Source organism: Rhinolophus sinicus, chromosome 3 (genome assembly GCF_057876585.1).
Source record: "Rhinolophus sinicus isolate RSI-liver-muscle chromosome 3, RSI-T2T, whole genome shotgun sequence".
Lineage (NCBI taxonomy): Eukaryota > Metazoa > Chordata > Mammalia > Chiroptera > Rhinolophidae > Rhinolophus > Rhinolophus sinicus.
In genome coordinates this window covers 167,794,600-167,814,478 of record NC_142503.1, presented here as the reverse complement: position 1 = coordinate 167,814,478, position 19,879 = coordinate 167,794,600, and the positions used below count along the sequence as shown (strand labels likewise).

The following is a 19,879-nucleotide window of genomic DNA, read 5'->3' as shown; positions in this document are numbered from 1 at the left end:
GAAATGCAAAATAAAACCACGAGAAACTATTATACAGCCACCAGAAAGTCTAAAATTTAAAAGACTAAAAACGCCAAGTATCAGGAAGGATATGGAGAAGGTGGAACTCTCATACAATTGCTGGTGGGAGTATAACTTTAGAAAACTAGTAGGCAGTATCCATTAAAGCTAAACATACACCTACTTTGTTTGGGTATACAACCAAGAGAGATGTGTAGGAGTATATATGCCCAATGAAGGACATATGCAAGAATGTTCATAGCAACTTTATTTATTATAGTAAAAAACTAGAAACAACTCAAATGTCCATCAGCAGGAAAATGGATTACTAATCTGCTGTGTATTCATATCCTCTAATAAAAAACACTAATAAAAAAGAATGTACTGATACACACAACATGGATGAATACACAGATAGTATGTTGAGCAAAGGAAGACATCATAAAACTGTTTGACTTCAGTTATATTGAATTCAAGAACAGGCAAAATGAATTGATGTTGACAGAAGTCAAAAGAGTGATTACCCCTGAGTGGGTGAAATGGCAAGAGAGAACTTCTGAGGTAATGGAAATGTTTTATATCTTGATCTGGATGGGGGTTACTCAGATGTATACATATGTAAAAACTCATTGAGCGGTACACTTCAGATTTGTACACTTTTCTATCTCATATCTATGTTAGACCTAATTTAAAGATGCTAAACTCTAATGATAATAAAATTAAAAATTAGCCACATTTCCCCAAACATATTGACAAGGATTAAACAGTAATCCTTGGGGAAAGATAGTCTATTGTATACTGTCAAGGGGAATGCAAAATGGCACAAATTTTGAAGAACAAGTTAGTAATATACATCAAAATTTTAATATACATATCCTTTGACTCAGCAATTTTACTTTAAGCAATTTACCCTAATGAAATAGTCACACAAGTACTCAAAGATATATGTGTAAAGACAAACACAAAACCATTATTTATAAAAGAAGAAGGTTGGGGGAAAAGATATGTCCATCAATAAGAGAATAGTTAGATAATGTTTTTAAATCCATGAAATATAGCCATTATAAAGCTTGAGGTACATCTATATATTTTCATAGTAGACATCAGACTACAAACTGGGTAAACAAAGATGGGACATATACAGTCACTTTTTTCTTTATTAGTAAAATGGAATTAATATTATTCCTCCTCATTCATCTCACAAGTAAGGATCAAGTGTAAAAAGTACTTTGAAAAATAGAAAGCATTATAGAAATGCAAAGTATTATTCCTGAAAAACTTTTTTTATTAAGCAAAACTTTAATCACCACTCAGTCCAGATTTCTTTTCTTTATCATATAGTTAAACCAGTGTTTCTCAAAACAGCAGCAGACAAATCTCCACCAAAACGGATGTGAAGTTACTAAAAATAGTAAGCCTAGTCCCAAACCTATCAAAATTTTGGAACCCCAGATTTACATGGAAAGAGGCATTAAGTCAACCTTTCCCCTTTCATTGAGAAGAGTCTGGGTTGAATCCCATTAATGGTAGCAGGCTTTCAGGTTTGGCTTTGATCTGTCTTGGCTTATGGTTTGCCCTCACCACAGGAGTCAAATGGGCTGGTAAAGTAGTACAAATGGTGCCCCCATTTACTCAACCCCAAAGGAGCCAGAGAACATCCAATGAAAAGAACAACGTGATTGCCACTTTGCAGACAAACATGAACCCAGTTTAGCTTTAAGGACTGTAGCTGTTGGAAAACACCATCTCCTGGGCAGCTGCTTTGGCTACTGTCCCCAATTAACTTAGCAGAGTCTCAAAAATAGAAGGCAGCCTCTGTTCTGTTATATAATAAACAGTTCTTTATTTGAAATGACAATATTTACTTTTCCTATAGTGAACTCCAGCAGCCTACTAGGCAGTGGGCAAACAGTGGAAATGCCTAAAATGGAAACTTGAGAAAGCAGTTTAGCTAGTAGATTACTCTAACTTCCTTGACCAACAGGTAATTAGAAGATCCCTCCACGTTTCTCTCACATTTTATCAAGTTTGTACAGGATCATGGATTCCATGTGATTTTGTTACCACCATACGTATCTTTCTTGTTTGGGTGAGTCTTGAAACACGCAAAACAGATGTGAGGTAGTGAGTTCTCCAATACTGAAGTGTTTAAGCTGAGCAGGGGGCTGTCTCATCAAGAATATTTTCTGAGGGATTCTACTTAGAGTGGCAGGTTCAACTAATTACCTCTTGACCTCCAACAGCAGAGTTTGTTTCCATGACCTCGTTTTCAAATAATATTTCAAGGGAGAAAAATAATGAATTATGATTATTAATATTTTCCAGTATTTAATCTCCCTCTTATAAGCAAGAAGCACCACTTTTTTGCAGTACAGACAACCACTTTTAACTTCCTTTGAGATTTCATTTTCTATTCCTTTTATCATAGTGTGGCAACTCTCCAGAGCATTTCCATTTTTTGCAAATCTTGGGGGATGGGACCCAATTGGATTACACCGTTTTAAAGAGGTCATGCCCATTGAGAGATGTTTAAAAGATGTTTGATTTTTAAGGTAGCATTCAGAAGGCAATACTGGCTTGTTTTCCGTCACATTCCTATGCACTGTTTTTTGGTCAAAGAGATTTCCTTAATTTTTGTGACTGGTGCTTGGATTTTCTTCAGAGATTTTTCTTTCTTGTCTCATTCTTCTGGTTTGGTGTGACTTCCTTGCTAGCTCGTTCAGCAGAAGCAATCAGTTAAAAAGGACAAATGATTTCCTATCTAAGTACTAGCTGGAAACACTTTAATTCCTACAAAATTCATCAGAAACCCAGAGCCTCTCTGCTGGTAGAAACCTAATTTAAGAGTCTTCTTTTAAAAATCATACAAAGAAAAGTAAATTCTGGTTAGGTCAACATCTGGAGTTTAAACTTTATTCCTGCTGATAGAACCTTCCTGTTTAAATGTGCCTACCTGAAGCAAAGTGATTTTTTTTTCTCAAAGAATAGCCCACTAATGCCTTGCATTAAAATGATGTGGGGTGCTTGTTGAAATACAGATTACAGGGTCCCCACTTTATACCTAGGGAATCAAAAACTCTAGTGGTAGGGCCCAGCTGCATTTTTTACACATGCCTCAGGTCATTTGCACACACCCCTAAAATTTGTGAAACACTGCCCTCAAGATTAACCAATCCTTACTTTTCTGGAATTTCTAGTATTCCTTCTCCTAAAGAAGCCAAAGAAAGAATTGTAAGCATTGAGGGTACAGGCCAAATCTTGTCATAGAATATGTATTCTATGATAACCCTGTCTATGAACACTTAATAGCTTCTCTGTGGGACAGTTAAGCTGCAGTAATTACCTCATGGTACTGTAATCTGTATGTCTCCTCCCACACGACATTTGCACCAAGACTATGGCTTATTTCCAGGATGGAAGAACTACCAAACCTATGTGGACTGATGCTACTTCATGTTACATTTTTTTCTTGGTAATTTATTTATGAAATGTCTTATAAATCTTGAACCTGAATGATAGAGTCAAACTTAAGGAGAATAACATTTTACAAGTACTCACTAAATCCAAATCACTTTAATAATTGATCTTTTTATGGAAAATTGCTTTTTATGTAAAATGGAAAGGATCTGGGATTTGTAGCTCTTATCTCCAAACTGTCTCTGACTTATAATTCCACAGGCAAATAATACAACCTCTGCCATATTTTTGAAATAGGGATAATCACTCTTTGTAATAAGGATAATGGCTCCCAAAGTTCCAAGAAGATGAATGAGATCAGGCTTGTTTTTGAGTGAGGGATCCTATAAAAAGTGTAAATTATTAGTATTCCTTTTATAGGCCTTTAATGAGTTACCACCTGTCAATGATGAACATGCCTCTTGAAATATTCCATTTCCTGTTTTTCAGGCTTACTGGAACAACACAATCTGCTCTATCTGCTCTTAAATTTTCCAGGAGTATTTTTGGGAATTTAAAATTTAGTCAGAAAAAGAAAAAAGAATACTCCCTTCCTCCCAAACACACATGCACTCCTAAGACTACAGTGTCTGCATATGTATTTTGACTTTGATTGACTAGATTGATTGGACTTACTAAACCCTTTGGGTCATCAAAGCCTCAGGTGCTTCGGGTTTGCTAAAGTATCACAAAGTCCACTAGCTTATTAGCAGTAAACCCTAATGTAGGAAAGTGATTTCAAATAAATAATTTACTGGATGTCATTCTTGGTTGTAAAATCATCCTCCCCATCTATATAGTTCCAGTGGCTATTATGCAGACTGTTTTTTAAAATTTTTGCTCCTCCAAAATTACAGATTTTTTGAGACTCTAACTAGAAACAAAACAGACCAACACCTCCCTGCATATCACAATTATTAAATTCTTCAGTAATGAAGAACCCCTTGTTGGCTCAAGAGGATGTTTGAAAATGGTTTCAATGTTTTCCATTTGCAGAGTGGTAGAAGAAATTTTTAAATATCATTGAGTCTACTGTTTGAACCTGATTGTCATACATAATTGTCTTATTTTCTAAAGTTTATTTTACAAGGACAAAATATGTAACTTTTATGTAAAAGAAGGAAAAACTGAAGTAAAAACTGAAATCTAGGATATATGATAAATAAGATGGCTTAACAGACATAAAGAAAAATAAGTGAGGAAAGCATGTAAAAGTTTGGTGAGACTGCTCCTTTTGGACAGTAGTAGGTCCATATGGAAAAAAGTTTCTGGAACTGAGTAAATGACAAATCACTATTGAGAAGTTCCTTGCAGAGTTACATGAAAGAGAAATATTTATATCCATCTTAACAGTGGCTACAAAGAGATCTGGGGATAGTTCAGTGGCTTAGGTTTGGTTGACTTCACTTCTTGAACAAATTTGAGGATTGAACATTCACAAATGTTTCTAATATATTCTGTACAAGGAAGTGAGATATTAGCACTTTTTTTCAGTGCTGTATCTACCATTGTAGCATCTGTCAGTTAGCCCTAACTTTAGCCTTACAGAAGAATCGATATATTCTGGTTTGAGAGTTTCCCCCACATGGTAAAAACAAAATGTGAAATTTCAGTAACTGGCATGAAAAATTTTAGTAGAACCCAGGAAGTTTTCAGAAACTAGAGCTTTTACATAATATGGAAGTTTTAATGTTTTGAAGGTTCAGTAAATTATGTGGTATACAAGAGTGAAGTCTAAATTACCCACTCAGAAAGGTAACCCTATAGCCCACATGTCTGGATCCATGGATGCAGATGGACAGATACACTTCATTTCTCCTGGGAAGTTTAGTTCTAAAAAGCTATCACTCAGAACAGACGGTTTTATGATCGCATGAAAAGAAAAGATGACAGAGTTGCTATGAAAATGAAAGGCCTGTCGTATTAACATTAATAAATGAAGATGTGGAACAAAAATCAGCTTAAAACTGCAAATTTAAAAAAAAAAACTTATGCAGAAAGGTTGAAGCATATGGACACCCACCCAGTTTGCAAGGAGGGCAATGGGAGCCCCAGACTTTAGCTTATTAAAGATGACCTTTCCCCTCTCTAAAATTTCAAAGCTGACGTTTCAAGTGCTGAGCAGACTGTGTGCCATATGTAACATGACCTCAGCTCCACTCTGCCCGAGCACTGATGGCATCACTAATGAGAGGTGAAAGGTCCTTTTCTTGCAGCTTTTTCAGAAACCCACCAACTCTTTCCTGTGAAGTAAGGCTCCTCCCCCTTCCTTGATTTCAAGAGAACTGCATTTAATACACAACCCCAAAACACTTTTATTACCGGTCGATTTGCTTATAGCCGCAGCCAAATGGCAGGATGTAGAATCACGTGCAGAAGAAAATATTTATTTTGACTCAGAAGGCAAAGGGATTAAGAGAACATTGTATTAACCTTGCCTTTCATCTATGTTTTAAAGGGAAATTCTCCAGAGGCCTCCATTGAAGTTCTATTTTTTTTTTTTATAAAGAGTATCAAAGACTTTTAGGAGACCAGGTGTGTGTTTATCTGAGGGGAGGAGAGAAAGGGAGGAAACTATATTAGGGGGGAAAGGCAGCTTTCATAAAGCTGCTTCAGAGACTGCAAAAAGATGTATGTGCAGGAGTCTGTTACAGGCATTCCTACCAGTCAGCTCCTCCCCCCTCCTTTTTTTTTTCCTGCTGCTTGGAAACAAAATAGCTTTTTTTTTTCCAAGCAGGTTATCATATTCATGGCATGGTCAATTTCCGTTTGCCAAGAAAATATTTAGGCTGATCAAAGAAATTACAAAATCGGATGAATAGAAACAGACGTTCCCACAAGAGAAGCGTTTCTCAATGTGAAGAGGCAGGCGGATTGAAGCCCACCCAGTTACTCCTAGGAAATAGCTCTGTTGCCAAAAGCGGAACTACAGGGCCACCTGGATTCTGCTGGAAGGACTTTGGAAAAGTCACGATTCCCCAGGACAATCACGTGGAGACTGGAGCTTGAGAGTCTCTCGTAGTGGACATGTAAGGATATGATCGGTTCTAGTACAAATCAGGAGAGCCTTTAACTACGTCCGGTAATAGAGACCTTTCAAGACAGAAGATGAGTGAGTTTGGGATCCTTTTGTTTTGCTTTGCCTGGTTTATTATGAGCACAGAAAATCAAGAACACATTATCCTTTGTAAACGACAGAGAAATGTGTACTTTTGGAATGGAGGGATAGCAGTTTCTCTCGCTTAGTATAAATTCAGTTTTTAGATTTGTGAATTTGGGTGGGGAATGGCTGGTAGTAGTTGTCTTCTGGACCCTCTGGTCTCCAAGTGTGCGCCCCGGCCAACTGGTGACAGTAAATAAGGTCTTCTATCTCTTCGTTGTTCCTGGATAAGGTGCCGTCAAACCAGGTGAGGCCACTTGCTGTGGCGCTTGGATGTGAAGCACTGGCTGGTGTTGCGGTTTCCTTTCGCAGGACTCACGAAACTGAAGAAGGGCTCCGCTCCCGGAAAGGGGATCCAGATTTCAACCTCCCTACCATCGCCACCACCGCTCGCCTCGGGCAAATTGGGGCACCTCAAATCGCAAGTGAAGCGTCACCGTTACCTCCAGTTTTCCGCGGGAGAAAGCGAGGGAGGGATGGTCCTAAAGGAAGGCAACTATGGGGAGAGCTAAAGGAGCCAAAGAAGGCTCCCTTCCTGCGAGTCCCGGTTGGAGCTACGCGGCGCTGGCAAGGCCGCGGCTGACCAGGCGATTCCCGAACTGTGGGCTGAGAATCCATGCAGCCACCCCACAGCCCCTCCCCGCCGCGCAACCTTCACCCCCGGGGCTCAACTCGGCAGATTTTCTTTTCTTTCTCTCTTTTTGTTTTGTTTTGTTTCGGTTCCTGCCGGTCGGAATCCTTTGCCAGGAAGACAGCGCCCTCTCTCTCTCCTCCTGCCGTAGCCCTCTCTCTGCTCCGCTGACCTCCCGGCGTCTCGTTCGTGCCCCCGCCCTCCCTGGCCCTGTCGGGTCCTTCCTCACGCTCCAGTAACCTCCCCGGGGAACAACGCGAGAGAGCGGCGGGGTCCGAAGCCTGCTCAAGTCCGGACCCCAGGCCAACCCGGCCTGAACGCACGACCTCTGGAGGCTTGACTGGGCGGAGCCGTCCCCGGCGCGTACGCGGCGCCCTAGAACTCTTGCACGGCCCCCGGGAGGGGTTCCTAGCGCAGGCGGCGGGGCGGGAGTGAGGCCCGGCTCCCCCCAAGCTCGGCACAGCCCGCTAGCGGGCGGGGCCGCGAGCACGCGGCACTGTGAGCTTTCTCCGGACCCCGCGCGCCGCGACCTGGTCGCGCGCGCGCGCGCGCGCGCACCTGGCAAAAAGGCTTACCCCGGACCTTAGGATGGGCGGGCGAAACGTGGACACGGGCCTGCATGGGGGTTATGGGTGAGGGTTGAGGGTGAACTTGAAGAAAGGCAAGGAAAACTTCTACGGCCTGTTCCGCGAGTCCCCAAAGCGCCGCAGTCCGCGGGTTTCCAGGAGGGCTGCGCCAAGCCCTGCAGCAGTGTTGAAAACGTTGCAAAAGCCAAGCCCAGGCGGGTGGGTCAGACGCGCGGAGGGGCATGGGTACCTTCCCAGTACCTTCCGCCCAGTGTGTCTTTCCCACAGCTCAGAGGACTAGTGCTTCAGACAAATGCCGCGCGGCCCACTCCGGTGCAGAGGCAGTTATGCTTCTGTCCGCGAAACTCTGGATCCTTTAGAACCCAAACAATGTACTCATATGGGAATGCAGAACCATTTCCCGTGGCGTGGATTTGCCTGGACACAGGTACCGGTCTGAAGTGCTCCTACCCCACCCCCAGCCCTTCCCGGCGCCTTGGAGCCACAGCGGGAGCTCGCCTGGAGCTGACCCGGCTGCGGAACGCAGGCGGCTCCCAGAAATGCACTAATTGAGTCACAAACCACTGGCTGCCCCTAACAAAACGATCCATCTCCGCAGCTCAGCGCCCAATTTGTCCGTAGCACTTTCTTCCGCAATTCAGAAGCATTATCTTGTTTTTAAAAGTATCGCGGCAGAAACGTGGCAATTATCCTGAGCTCGGGTTACGCTAAATGGCTTTAGTCTGAGAAATGGAAGAATACAAATGCCGCGAACGTGCTGATCGTTTTGCTGCCAGGCCTGGACCAGTGGTAGGGGAAACGAGCGAGATTTCCGCCGGCGAAACGGAGGTCTCGCGCAAGTTCCCACTCTTGGTCTTCTCTCCCAATGGCACCAGTAGGAAGAAGTGTTAGGCCTTTGTTCCTAGAGGTTAAGAATTCTGAGTGATGGCCCCTCAGAAGTCGGGAGAGAGGGGGTCATATCCCTACAGGACCTGGCCACGCTTCTGGCCTCGCCTTTGGGTCAGGAACTAGTAGCTTCAAGCACTGCTAAGGAAGGGAAGAGAGGTCAAGGGTCAGCAGGGGAGATGGGGAAGAATCCAGTTCCTCTTTGGGACTACCACACTAAAATTGGAGAGGGTGGATGGTACTGGGAGGAGATAACCAGGCGGAAAGGGGCCGTCTCTGAGGAATGGGGAGAGGCGTTCACTTCTGAGAGAGGGGCAGGCCTGGCCCGGGAGCCGGGGCGGACGCCGCAGGGTGGGAACACCAGAGAACTGGAGAGGCCGAGAGACTACCAGGCGTCTCCGCACCAGCAGGGGAAGGGGAGCGGGGCGGGGGGGGAAATGCTCTAAGAATCTTCACCTCGGTCCGCCAGGGTGCGTTTGGGCCTGGAAAATGGGGAGAAAAGACAAGAGAGCAGCGAAAAGCGTTCGGGTGCCGGCGCCGGGCGTGCAGTCGCCTTGCTCGCCCTAGCGGCCCAGCCCGCCGTAGTAGCCACGCTGTGCGCGTGTCTCTTTCTCCTTCTGCTTAAACCAGCCCCCACATCTTGAAGTAATCAGCAGCCGAGAAGGGACTCGTCCCCCTGGCATCTCAGGTTAAAGAAGGAGGTCCAGGAAAATGTGGTAGAGCCATTACAAGAAACCCGAGCCGCAGTCATCAGGGACTCCAATTGCCATCGCATTAGGATTGATTAGAGACCAGCAGTACCGTAATGACCCGGAAAGAGGGGCAGCCGGGGATTATTAATATCAGAATGTGGCGGGGTGGTGGCGTGAGGGGAGGGAGGGAAGAGCAAAGTGGGGCGGGAAACGTCTTAAGTTACTAGGATTTATATGTAAGTGCAGGCTTACCTGAGGAAACCGGATAGTCAGTGAATCACGCAAACAATAAATCTAATTGCATCTAAAATTTCACGAAGCCTGATTTTTTTTTTTTTTGGAGGAGGGCGGGCAGTTAAACCATCGTAAAAACCAGGCTAACATCTTAGTTTTTATAAACACGTGATTATATAAACTTATTGTAAAAATCCAAGTGAAGAGATGGGGAAGGTTGCTGGATGTCCACTTTCCTCACCAATGGGCCTGGGGGAGGAGGGGCGGAGAATTTGGGAGTGCGTTTTTGGGTCACTTTGGACCTTCTCTCCAAGGTTATGGGGGCAATGGAGTGGACATTTTTGTAGAGTTTGAAGAGGAGTTATAAACCAAATTTTAATCAAAGCAGTGATACCTGGGTAGTGGTTTTTGTTTTGTTGGAGAAACCAACGATCGGGATGTCTAAGAGATGTAAAGAAGAGAGTGGTTTGTCTCCTTCGGACTATGAGCCAAAACAAATCAGCCCCTGATGGTCTGGGCTGAAACGCAGCTCACTGGATAATTAACTCCATCTTTCCAGTCCACCCTAACTGTTTATTTAGTGTCACCCTGCATTACTGTCACTAGCACTTTCCTCTGAACAGGAGGAGCTGCAGGCTTTCACCTCCCAAAAGGAAATTCTTCTTAGCTTAGACAGATGCGGTATTCAGGATGTACATTAGTTGAGAAAAAAGCTGATTGGAAACTCAGTGGAAGATAAGGGAGCTTGGAGAGTATCTTTTTGTAAACTTGCCCTAAGGCAATATTTATAAAGAGACGGGGACAAGAGTATCTTCAAGTCTTAAGAATGGATTCTTATAACACTCTCCTTCACTTTCCAGAGAGGTACTTGGCATCTGATGTTGAGTGGCGTCTTCTGGCCCAAATCTGGCGGTTGGCGAGTCCCTGGGCCTGAGCCTCCTCAGAGCGCAGCTGAAGTTGGCCCTTCCGCCGCCCCCCCCCCCCCAAGTGGCCAACCCACTTTCCCTGGCTCTACCCACGGGCGCCCCCACCTTGTGACGACGCCACCACTCACTGTGGCTGGGTCCCATCGACTGAGCCGATGCCCCTGCCCATATTTCAGAGTCATCTGGGCGCGACATCAGCACACTGTAAAACCTCACAGTGCCTGGTCTCCAGGCAGAAAGAAACAGGCGCAGGCGCCCAGAACCTTGCAGAAAGGAGGAAAACGAAGAGAAAGCAATAGACATAGAGAGGAGAGAGAGAGAGAGGGAGGGAGGGAGGGAGGGAGAGAGAGAGAGAGAGAGAGAGAGAGAGAGAGAGAGAGAGAGAGAGAGAGAGAGAGAGAGAGAAAACAATGAGAAGAATGAGACGGAAAGGGGATGAGACAGATAAGAGACTGAAAGAGAAAATAAAACAATGAGAAACAGAGGTTCACACACAGAATGAACGAGATTCCTCTTTCAGATTTAAAAGAGAGAATTATAAAGAGAGAGAAAGAGATTCAGAGAGAGAGAGAGAGAGAGAGAGAGAGAGAGAGAGACCAGAAGTGGGGACACAGAGAGGACGAGGATAACTCCTCCAAATACACACCCGCCAGCTCTGTTCCCCTGCAGTCTGAGTTCTCTGGTGGTGGTGTCTCTCAGTCTCTCTCTCTCTCTCTCTCTCTCTCTCTCTCTCTCTCTCTCTCTCTCTCTTTCTCTCTCTCTCTCTCCCTCCCCCGACTCCGGGACAATGTGGAGACTGTATTTTCAGGAGCCGCGCGGGGCAGCAGCGTTTTTAGCAGCAAGCCGGGCTGGCAGTTGTTTGTCCAGGTGTGGGCGGGGGGCGGCTGTCCCCCAGTCTTGGGCTGACGCTGAGTTTTCGCACCAAGGAAGCGGGAGGCTCTGCTCGCGCGCTTCCCGCTTCCAGGAGAAAACTCCCTCCCTCCCTCCATACATAAATATATTAGGGGAACAGACAAATCTTCATTGTTCAGAAATAAGCTGTGGAGGCCGGCCGGCTCCCCTCGGTCCGGCCTAGCAGGGCTGGAAAGAGGGAGGGAGAGAGGCGGGGGCCGTTCGGATCCGGTGTCACGTTGCAGATTCCCACTAAAGATAACGAAACGTGATCTATTTTTCAGAACAGCAAGTGGATGGGAAAGAACCTTGACAACACAAAACTCATTTACTAATGGACTGGTTTTGGGTTTCTCTTCTCCGGGTCCGCAAACCTCCCTGCCTGAGCCCTCCGCCTATTCAGACCTTGCTGGGAGCGGCGTCCCCCAGGAGGCAGGTGGGCGGCTGTTCCGGCGCCTCGCGGGCCGTCGGAGACCGGGATCCCAAGAGTCGAAGGCACCCGAAGTTCCCGACCAAGCAGAGGAAAAAAAACGAATGTTGTCACTTCAACCAGGATTTGGGGAGTCCCCGCACTGCCCCAGAGCAACGACGCTAATTTATTGAAGAAACACCTCTCGATGCCTTCCTTTCCAAGTACCTGTAGGTAGAGTAGGATCCCCACTGTCCTTCTTGATGGCGAAGGAATTCCAAGAAGGCGGGCCGGGAGCCCCAAAGCATCTCGCTCTGAGCCAGAATGGGAAACAAGTGGGTCCCAGCCAGACGTTTTTAAACCAAGGCCTTAGGTCAGCCCAGACAGAAATCCCAGCAGCAACTAGTACCTTCGTATTGGCCTTTCCATAGACCAGTTGTGCGCGTTCTGGCCGTTACTGCACAGAAAGACAGAAGAACTGAAACCTGGAGTCGGGCACCCCTCGCCAGCCGCGTTCCCTTCGGGAGTTGCGATGCGGCGAGGGCAGCAGCTAGAGTTGCTCGTTCCCTTTAAATCTTTGACGCATCTCTGTTTTTCGCGTGATTTGCATTGACAGCAAAGGTTTTAAGTTACTAGAACAACTCAAACCTTTCTGTGTGCGATTTAAAATGGATCATTTGGTTTATGTGGTTTGTAAATTCATGTCATTTTACCTCTTTTAGTGGTTTCAGTGAAAGGTTCCATTTTGGGAAACCTTATATATCCGAGTCAATAATTAACATTTATAACAATTGGTTCCCCTAACCAAGGGATCGAAATAGCAGGTAGGCTCGTTAGTGCAAAGCGAATAGCACTTTTCCTTTCTAGTTACGCTATCTATTGGATTAAACGCAAGGAGAAAGGGTGGCGGACCTGGGCACGGCCTGAGGATGAGCATCACTTCTCACCAATCCCGGTGCCCCTAATCACGGTACCCACAGGGTCGTCTGCCCATTTGTCGCCAATGTCCAGTACGTCCTGGTTCCTTTCGAAGAGAGGTGAAAAGAAGTGGGCAGGGAGGTCTAGAGGAAGTCGGAAAAAAGGTGGTCATATTGGTGTTTAATTGCCACCTCATCCCCTGTAAATTTATATCTGTCCTTATTTGTCCAAACTATGCCTCATTTCCTTATACAAAGTTGTTAATTATAAAGTACACCCCATACTCAACTTACCGTTTGTCTTTTAAGAGATGGGGGAGATGTGGCTGTACTTACAGACACTTACCCCCCAACCCTGCTACACACACACACACACACACACACACACACACACTGTAATTCTGCGCACTTGCTCCAGACTTTAGGGTATTAACTGAGTTTTAGAGCTGAGTTTAAACTCCGTTCCGGTCCGCACACAGCTGCCATGTCAATAAGGACTGTTCCAAGCAGAGACATTCCTTCTGGCAGGACACTGCCGCTTCTTAAGACTTCATCTGAAACATCATGAGTACTAAAATAAGACTGGGAGGGAAAATTACCAGACACATGGACTTAAGTTCAGCCATGCCAGGCTTCCAGTTTAGAAAGTAAGTCACTGGGCACACCATGTGGTAGGGGCTCTTTTGAAATAATATGCACCCATTAAATGCACTTAAAAATAATTCTAAACATAATGAAACATCAGCATCTGTTCCCAAGGTCTAATTGCATGGGATACTGCAGAGTTTCAAGGATGCAAAAAGCTTTGTGTGGGAGTTCAGCAGAGAAGCAGCTTCCCTCTACTTGGAATCTCTGGAGAGGCAGCCAGGAGGTGGAAACCCTTCATGAGTTTAAAATGTACATTGCAGGGTACACTGGACTGGGTGCATTATTTTAAAACCATATAAATAATACAAGGGGAAACCCACACAGTGCTTCTTATTCTCCCACTTATGTCTCAATATGCAAAGGGTTATGTGGAGCTAGGCTCGGGCTGATGGAATCAAAACATATTTAAAGAAGACAAGCAAGTTTAAAGAGCCTAGAGTTTGTTCTTTGCATTCACTAAGAGGGTGCATTTAAATCAAAAGCGTTTTTGAAGTGTACTTACAATTCTGTTTTGAACTTATCTAATCAGAGATAAGTATAGTCATAAAGTCACTCTCCTTCCACCATTCGGCTCTCCTTATCTCAACGCATTGTTCTTATCTTCTACCAGTCTCAGCTACTGACAATAGATGATCTTTGTTTATAGACACTAATTGTTTTCAAAATCTTTTTAGTAATTGCTTTGGAACAAGGTGTGCAAATGAGGCTTAAGATAATTAGAGCTTCATTTGTTTGTGCAGTTTTACTAAGCACTCTCCACACATACACGAAGTAGGAGATGATGGGACTGAAATTGCAGGACATCTCTCATTCCCTGGCAGTGAAATAGGCCAGCATTGTAATCTACACACACACACACACACACACACACACACACACACACACACACACACACACACCTCTTTATTTAATCTTGGAGCCGCTGCCGTCCTCGCTTTGAGGGAAGTGTCCCTCTCAGAGTAGGACAAAGATTATATTACAACCGGACGGCTATTGGAGCGGGACAGTTTTATTTAATTTACACCCATCCAGCGTCTTTCGTACGAGGTTCCCAAAGCATTTTTGCTAATAGCAAATAAAGCTTCTTGGCATTCCGCAGTAGCAGAAGTGGCCTTGGAAAACGCAACCGCGCAGATAGGGAAACTGAGTCCAATAGACTTCACGCTTAAACCATAGAACATTAAGATGCCAAATCACAAATGAACCCTCCGCTCCTCAATGCGTTCTAAGCAGCTCTTCACGTAGTCCTAAATAGTCATGGGCTTCTGAGAATGAGGGAAGCGCTATCCAGCTGGGAGTACACATGCCCTTTGGAGGGCGGTATGGGCGTGAGGGGGGGTGGGTGGAGAAGGGAGGAGGAAATTAAGTTTGGAGCTGAAGCCAGCCCGGAGAGAAGCCACTTTTCCAGCGGCTGCAGCTTGAAGCTCTAGTCTGCTCTTGTATTATTTATCTCGTCCCATAAGCTATTCATCAATCCATTATTTATTCATTCCAACATTAAGGTAATTAAATATGAGCTCACCGGGAAAGGGCAAGTCTGCAAGGGACAGGGACAGGGGTACAGAGGGAGAGGAAGGGAATTAGAAGGTCTGGAGTCATTGATTTGCGTAGAGATGTGCGCGGCTGCCCTTAGGTGACACTGGAGAGGGGGCTCACGTTGCAGGGTCCTGACGCGCTCACCCACTCCCGCCCCCGGGCAGTTAGGCTCCCTCCTAACCCCCCTCCCCGCCCTCCACCTCGCTTCCCACCTCTCCGGGTCCTTCTTCTCTCACCACTCCCAATCCCCCACTCCACAGCCTTGCCCTCCCCGCGCAGGGCGGCGCAGCCTCGCGGCCCGGCCCGGCGGCGCGCGGGCTGGCCTGCCAGGGATAGGCGCCGCCCGCAGCCAATCAGCGCGCCAGGGACGCTGCGCGCTTTAAGGCAGCTGCGGAGAGAACAGAAACCAAGTTCCCCGGCAACGAGCAGCATCCACCCGGCGGGAGGCTGGAGCCAGCGAGGCCCGAAAGACTGCGGAGTGAGCCGGCTGCTCTGTGTCCTGCGTGTGCCCCAGTACTCCTCCTCTTCTTCCTGGGCCGTCCATCCCCAAATCTCGAGTTGCTTTTTCGACTAGGGAAAGCCTAGGGAGGGGGTTAGGAGCAGCCGCGCCCCCCTCCCCGCTGCCGCCGCCCCTTGCTTTTTCGGCTCTGCTCCCTGCCGCGTGCGTCCGGGCAGTGCGCCTCGGCAGGCCCCAGCCATGTCGATGCTGCCATCGTTCGGCTTTACGCAAGAGCAAGTGGCATGTGTGTGCGAGGTTCTGCAGCAAGGCGGGAACCTGGAGCGCCTAGGCAGGTTTCTGTGGTCGCTGCCCGCCTGCGACCACCTGCACAAGAACGAGAGCGTGCTCAAGGCCAAGGCCGTGGTCGCCTTCCACCGCGGTAACTTCCGCGAACTCTACAAGATCCTGGAGAGCCACCAGTTCTCGCCTCACAACCATCCAAAGCTTCAGCAACTGTGGCTGAAGGCTCACTACGTGGAGGCCGAAAAGCTGCGCGGCCGGCCCCTGGGTGCGGTGGGCAAATATCGGGTGCGCCGAAAATTCCCGCTGCCGCGCACTATCTGGGACGGCGAAGAGACCAGCTACTGCTTCAAGGAGAAGTCGCGGGGCGTGCTGCGGGAGTGGTACGCGCATAACCCTTATCCCTCGCCGCGTGAGAAGCGGGAGCTGGCCGAGGCCACCGGCCTCACCACCACCCAAGTCAGCAATTGGTTTAAGAACCGGAGGCAAAGAGACCGAGCTGCCGAGGCCAAGGAAAGGTACGCGGCGTGCTTCCCGCTGCTGGGGCGACCCGGAGATGTCTTCCTTTTCCCTCCGCCCTTTTCCGCCCCCGCAGGCACTCGCCACCGCGTCCTCACCGCCTGCTGGAGCCCGTCCGCCGGGCGGCGCCCGGTCCTCCGCGGCACTGCAGCAAAAGTTCATGAACTCTGAGATGGCTAGCTAGGGATGGGATCTCGTTTGATTTGAGCGCCCGCGCGTGGGCTTCTTGGGTTGTGAGTGTCGGGAAATATTGGCGCTAGGTTTGTTTTTCATGCCTCTTTGGCTGGCTGGGCTAGGAGTGGGGGTTGGAGAGTGAGTTTCTAGATCAACTAGAAGGGAAGTGTTGATTGGTAACGCGAGGAAAGGGGTTCAGTGGGGGCTGAGGGTCGCGAACCTCTCTCCTCTTGCTCGCCGGAGCGGTGGAACTGGCCTGAGACATCTGCTCTGTCCCCACTGCCGCCCGTGCTTTACTCGCGCTCTCCTGCTAGTCTTTTGGGCGAGAGGTCGTCGCTTCGTTCCGCACTAGCCTTACAAAAGAAGTCTTTCAAAAATCCACAGAAAAGAGAGCTTTGGGAGAGATGGCGCTGCGTTTACTTCCCGGTGCCCCAAGCCCAGAAAGGATTGCTTCTCTCCGGGACTCCTCGCGCGTAGCCGGGCGCGGCAGCCAGTCCGTCTGGTTGTCCGCGCCGCCGCGCTGGACGAGTCAGGGGTCTCAAATCGCAGGCTTCTCTCCAAGCCTTAGAGCTCAGAAGGCAATATTTTAAAAACCTATCTGTGCCTCCGCCCTCCTCGCGTTGACACCCGCGGCCACCTGGCCCCGCTCCATCCGTTCGCTGTAGAGTTTCCGACCGAGATTCGGAAGAGCGTGGGGGCGGCAGTGGTAGCGTCAGGGAGAGCGCTCCGGGAAGCCGAAGAGTTTGGGGGAAACCTGAGCGCCGAGCCGGCTGGATTTCCTTTGTTCGCTTCCGAGCCTGGGGGGCTGAAAATGTCGCCTCCGCGTTCCATTTTGGGTGGAAAAGCACAGAACCTGGATACATTCAGCTGAAAAGGGCTTTCTGGGAGAGACTGGGAGAGAAGGGGAGAGAAAGGGGGAGACAGGCAGGCTCTCCCGGTGGGGAGGACAGGCGAGCACTACGAAGGCGAAAGCAGCGAGGGATTCCAAATCCTGAAGGTTACCAGCACCCAAAGCCGGGACTGACGCCCCGGCACCAGGTGCGGGTTCACAGGCTGTTCCCGGGCGAGAAGTTTCCCTGCGGGGAACGGTGCGCTGGTGTGGATGTCCGTGGGGAGTTTGAAAGGGGGACGTGAGGGACTAAGGATTAAGTGAGTAACACGGGGACTGGGACAGTACGGTTCCAGTTAGACTTTAATTACAAAACGGCGGTCCTACAAGCCAGGCCCGAGGGCCCACTCCTTGATGAAATCGGAGAGACTGGCTGCGCTCCCTGTGTTTACTCAGGTCACTGGGCCGCTCTGGACACCACTTCCCATGACCTGTCCTGTATCTCTGAAACCACAACCTCGGGGCAGGGGCAGGGAAACTCGACGTTTAAGTGTTTCCTCAGATGGGAACAAGACAATTGACTTGATTCACCCCAAACCAGTATGTATTGGGCACTATTTGTCCTGTGTTCATTTTCTTCATCACCAACAATCATTTGTTGGAAGATTTTCAAACTTAGTTACTTCTACACGTGGTACTAGTTTGATAGGTATTTTAAAATAATTGTTTGGAGAAAAATGAAAAATATGTGTGTTTCAAATAAGCCCTGCTGCTCTGGCTTTCTAAAATCTGGAAAAGGTAGGGACCTTGCTCCCAGGAGCTCTGTCCTATAGCTCCCTATTTCTCCAGTCTCCTCAGTCTCTTCACTTCTCAGGACCGTTGGGGATGGGTGGGAGGGCAGAGCCCCTCCATTTGGGTGGATGACTAATTGCACAATGGCCCTTTACTCCTTGCAGCTCCCCTCCCTCCATCTCACACTTTTTTTTAACTTACTTTTTTTTTTTAACCATATGGTGTTGTCCTCTATTTCTTAGGGAGAACACCGAAAACAATAACTCCTCCTCCAACAAGCAGAATCAACTCTCTCCTCTGGAAGGGGGCAAGCCGCTCATGTCCAGCTCAGAAGAAGAATTCTCACCTCCCCAAAGCCCAGACCAGAACTCGGTCCTTCTGCTGCAGGGCAATATGGGGCACGCCAGGAGCTCAAACTATTCTCTCCCTGGCTTAACGGCCTCGCAGCCCAGCCATGGCCTGCAAGCCCACCAGCATCAGCTCCAGGACTCCTTGCTGGGCCCACTCACCTCCAGTCTGGTGGACTTGGGGTCCTAAATGGGGAGGGACTGGGGCTTTAAAGCAGCAACTAGAGACACTTGTAAATAGAAATCAGGAACATTTTTGCAGCTTGTTTCTGGGGTTCTTTGCGCATAAAGGAACGGTGGACTTCCACAAATATCTTTATAAAATTCAAAACCAACAGCGATTCCAAGCTTAGTCACCTTCTTCTCTCTGACTCTTTCCACTTTTGCATTTCCCCTCCCAGTGCAGAGATAAGGAAAAAGGAAAAAAAAAAACCCAAACAAACAAAAACACCCAGTCACCCAGTCTTGGTTTTGGGCAACCCATGTGCCTGCTTCAGTAGCCCTTTGGTTTTTTGTTTTTTTTTGCAATGAATGGGAATTACAAATCAACTGGATTTTAATTATTTCTTTTTAATTTATTTATGGAAAAATCTTTTGGGAAGGGGAAAAGGAAAATGAGAGAAAGAGAGAGAGAGAGAGAGAGAGAGAGAGAGAGAGAGCAAAATAGTGAAAATAAGAGCCTCCAGCCTGGGAGGAAATGATTGCATTATTAAGGTGAATAGGAAAAATACAATCTTATAACTTTTTTTTGAAGGGGAAAATTAAGTTTACATTTTTTCATATTTAGTGTTAAACAACTTTATGTAGGTTAAAATAAAAGAACAGTATTAGGGGGAAAACAAGTGCCTAAATGTCTTAATGCGCTCTCTGTGAGGCAGTTAGAGATAGAATTGACCATTAGTAATACAACTATTTTTGTCAAATTTAGTGGGGTTTTTTGGTTGTTGTTTGTTTTCTTGGGTTTTTTTATGGCAAACTTTAAAAATGTACCAATGTGAAGAAACACTTTCCTGAATGCTATTTCTTCTCACGCCCTCGAAGCTTTCATATCTGTACCCTACTCCTGTTAAGGGTTTCTCCTGTTCCCAGTTTCTAGCTTGCAAGAAATTTGCGACAAATCTGGCAACCTGGTATTTGTTACTAAAACAGCATGTGTTTTCAGGTTTCTTTTCTATTGTACCTAAACCAGTCTAAATTAAAACTTAGTAGAACACCAGGAGTACGATTCTGTTTCTGAAAGATGAGTTGTGTATTGCTGTCATTGGGCCCTATTTTTTTTTCTTTTTAATGAATAGTTTTGTTGCTTTCCTACTTAACGGTGGTTATGAATTGCAGGGTACTTTAAAGGCCATCACCTGAACCAAGAATGGTGACTGAGTTAATTATATGACAGAAAAAAAAATAGCTTTGGGATATTTATTTATTTTTTTGTTATTTAGATATGCAGTTTTGTTTACCACTGGCTCTTCTCCACAGCATTCATATGTTAAGCCAGCTATTTTGTATT

The 19,879-nt window shown here is 46.7% G+C and overlaps 1 protein-coding gene across 1 annotated transcript; it reads left to right on the top strand.

Annotated features, from left to right (window-relative positions):
• Positions 1-15,193: 15,193 nt before the first annotated feature.
• SIX1 (SIX homeobox 1) lies at positions 15,194-19,588 on the top strand. The gene is made up of 2 exons (XM_019750789.3): positions 15,194-16,229; positions 18,268-19,588. The coding sequence occupies exons 1-2, from the start codon at positions 15,670-15,672 to the stop codon at positions 18,560-18,562; spliced, it is 855 nt and encodes a 284-aa protein (XP_019606348.1). The 5' UTR covers positions 15,194-15,669; the 3' UTR covers positions 18,563-19,588.
• The last annotated feature ends 291 nt before the right edge of the window (positions 19,589-19,879 follow it).

Excerpts from the sequence above, each read along its gene's own strand:
- SIX1 (XM_019750789.3), top strand. The coding sequence starts at position 15,670 with ATGTCGATGCTGCCATCGTTCGGCTTTACGCAAGAGCAAGTGGCATGT. Across the intron at positions 16,230-18,267 it reads GCTGCCGAGGCCAAGGAAAG|GGAGAACACCGAAAACAATA; the intron begins GTACGCGGCGTG and ends TCTATTTCTTAG.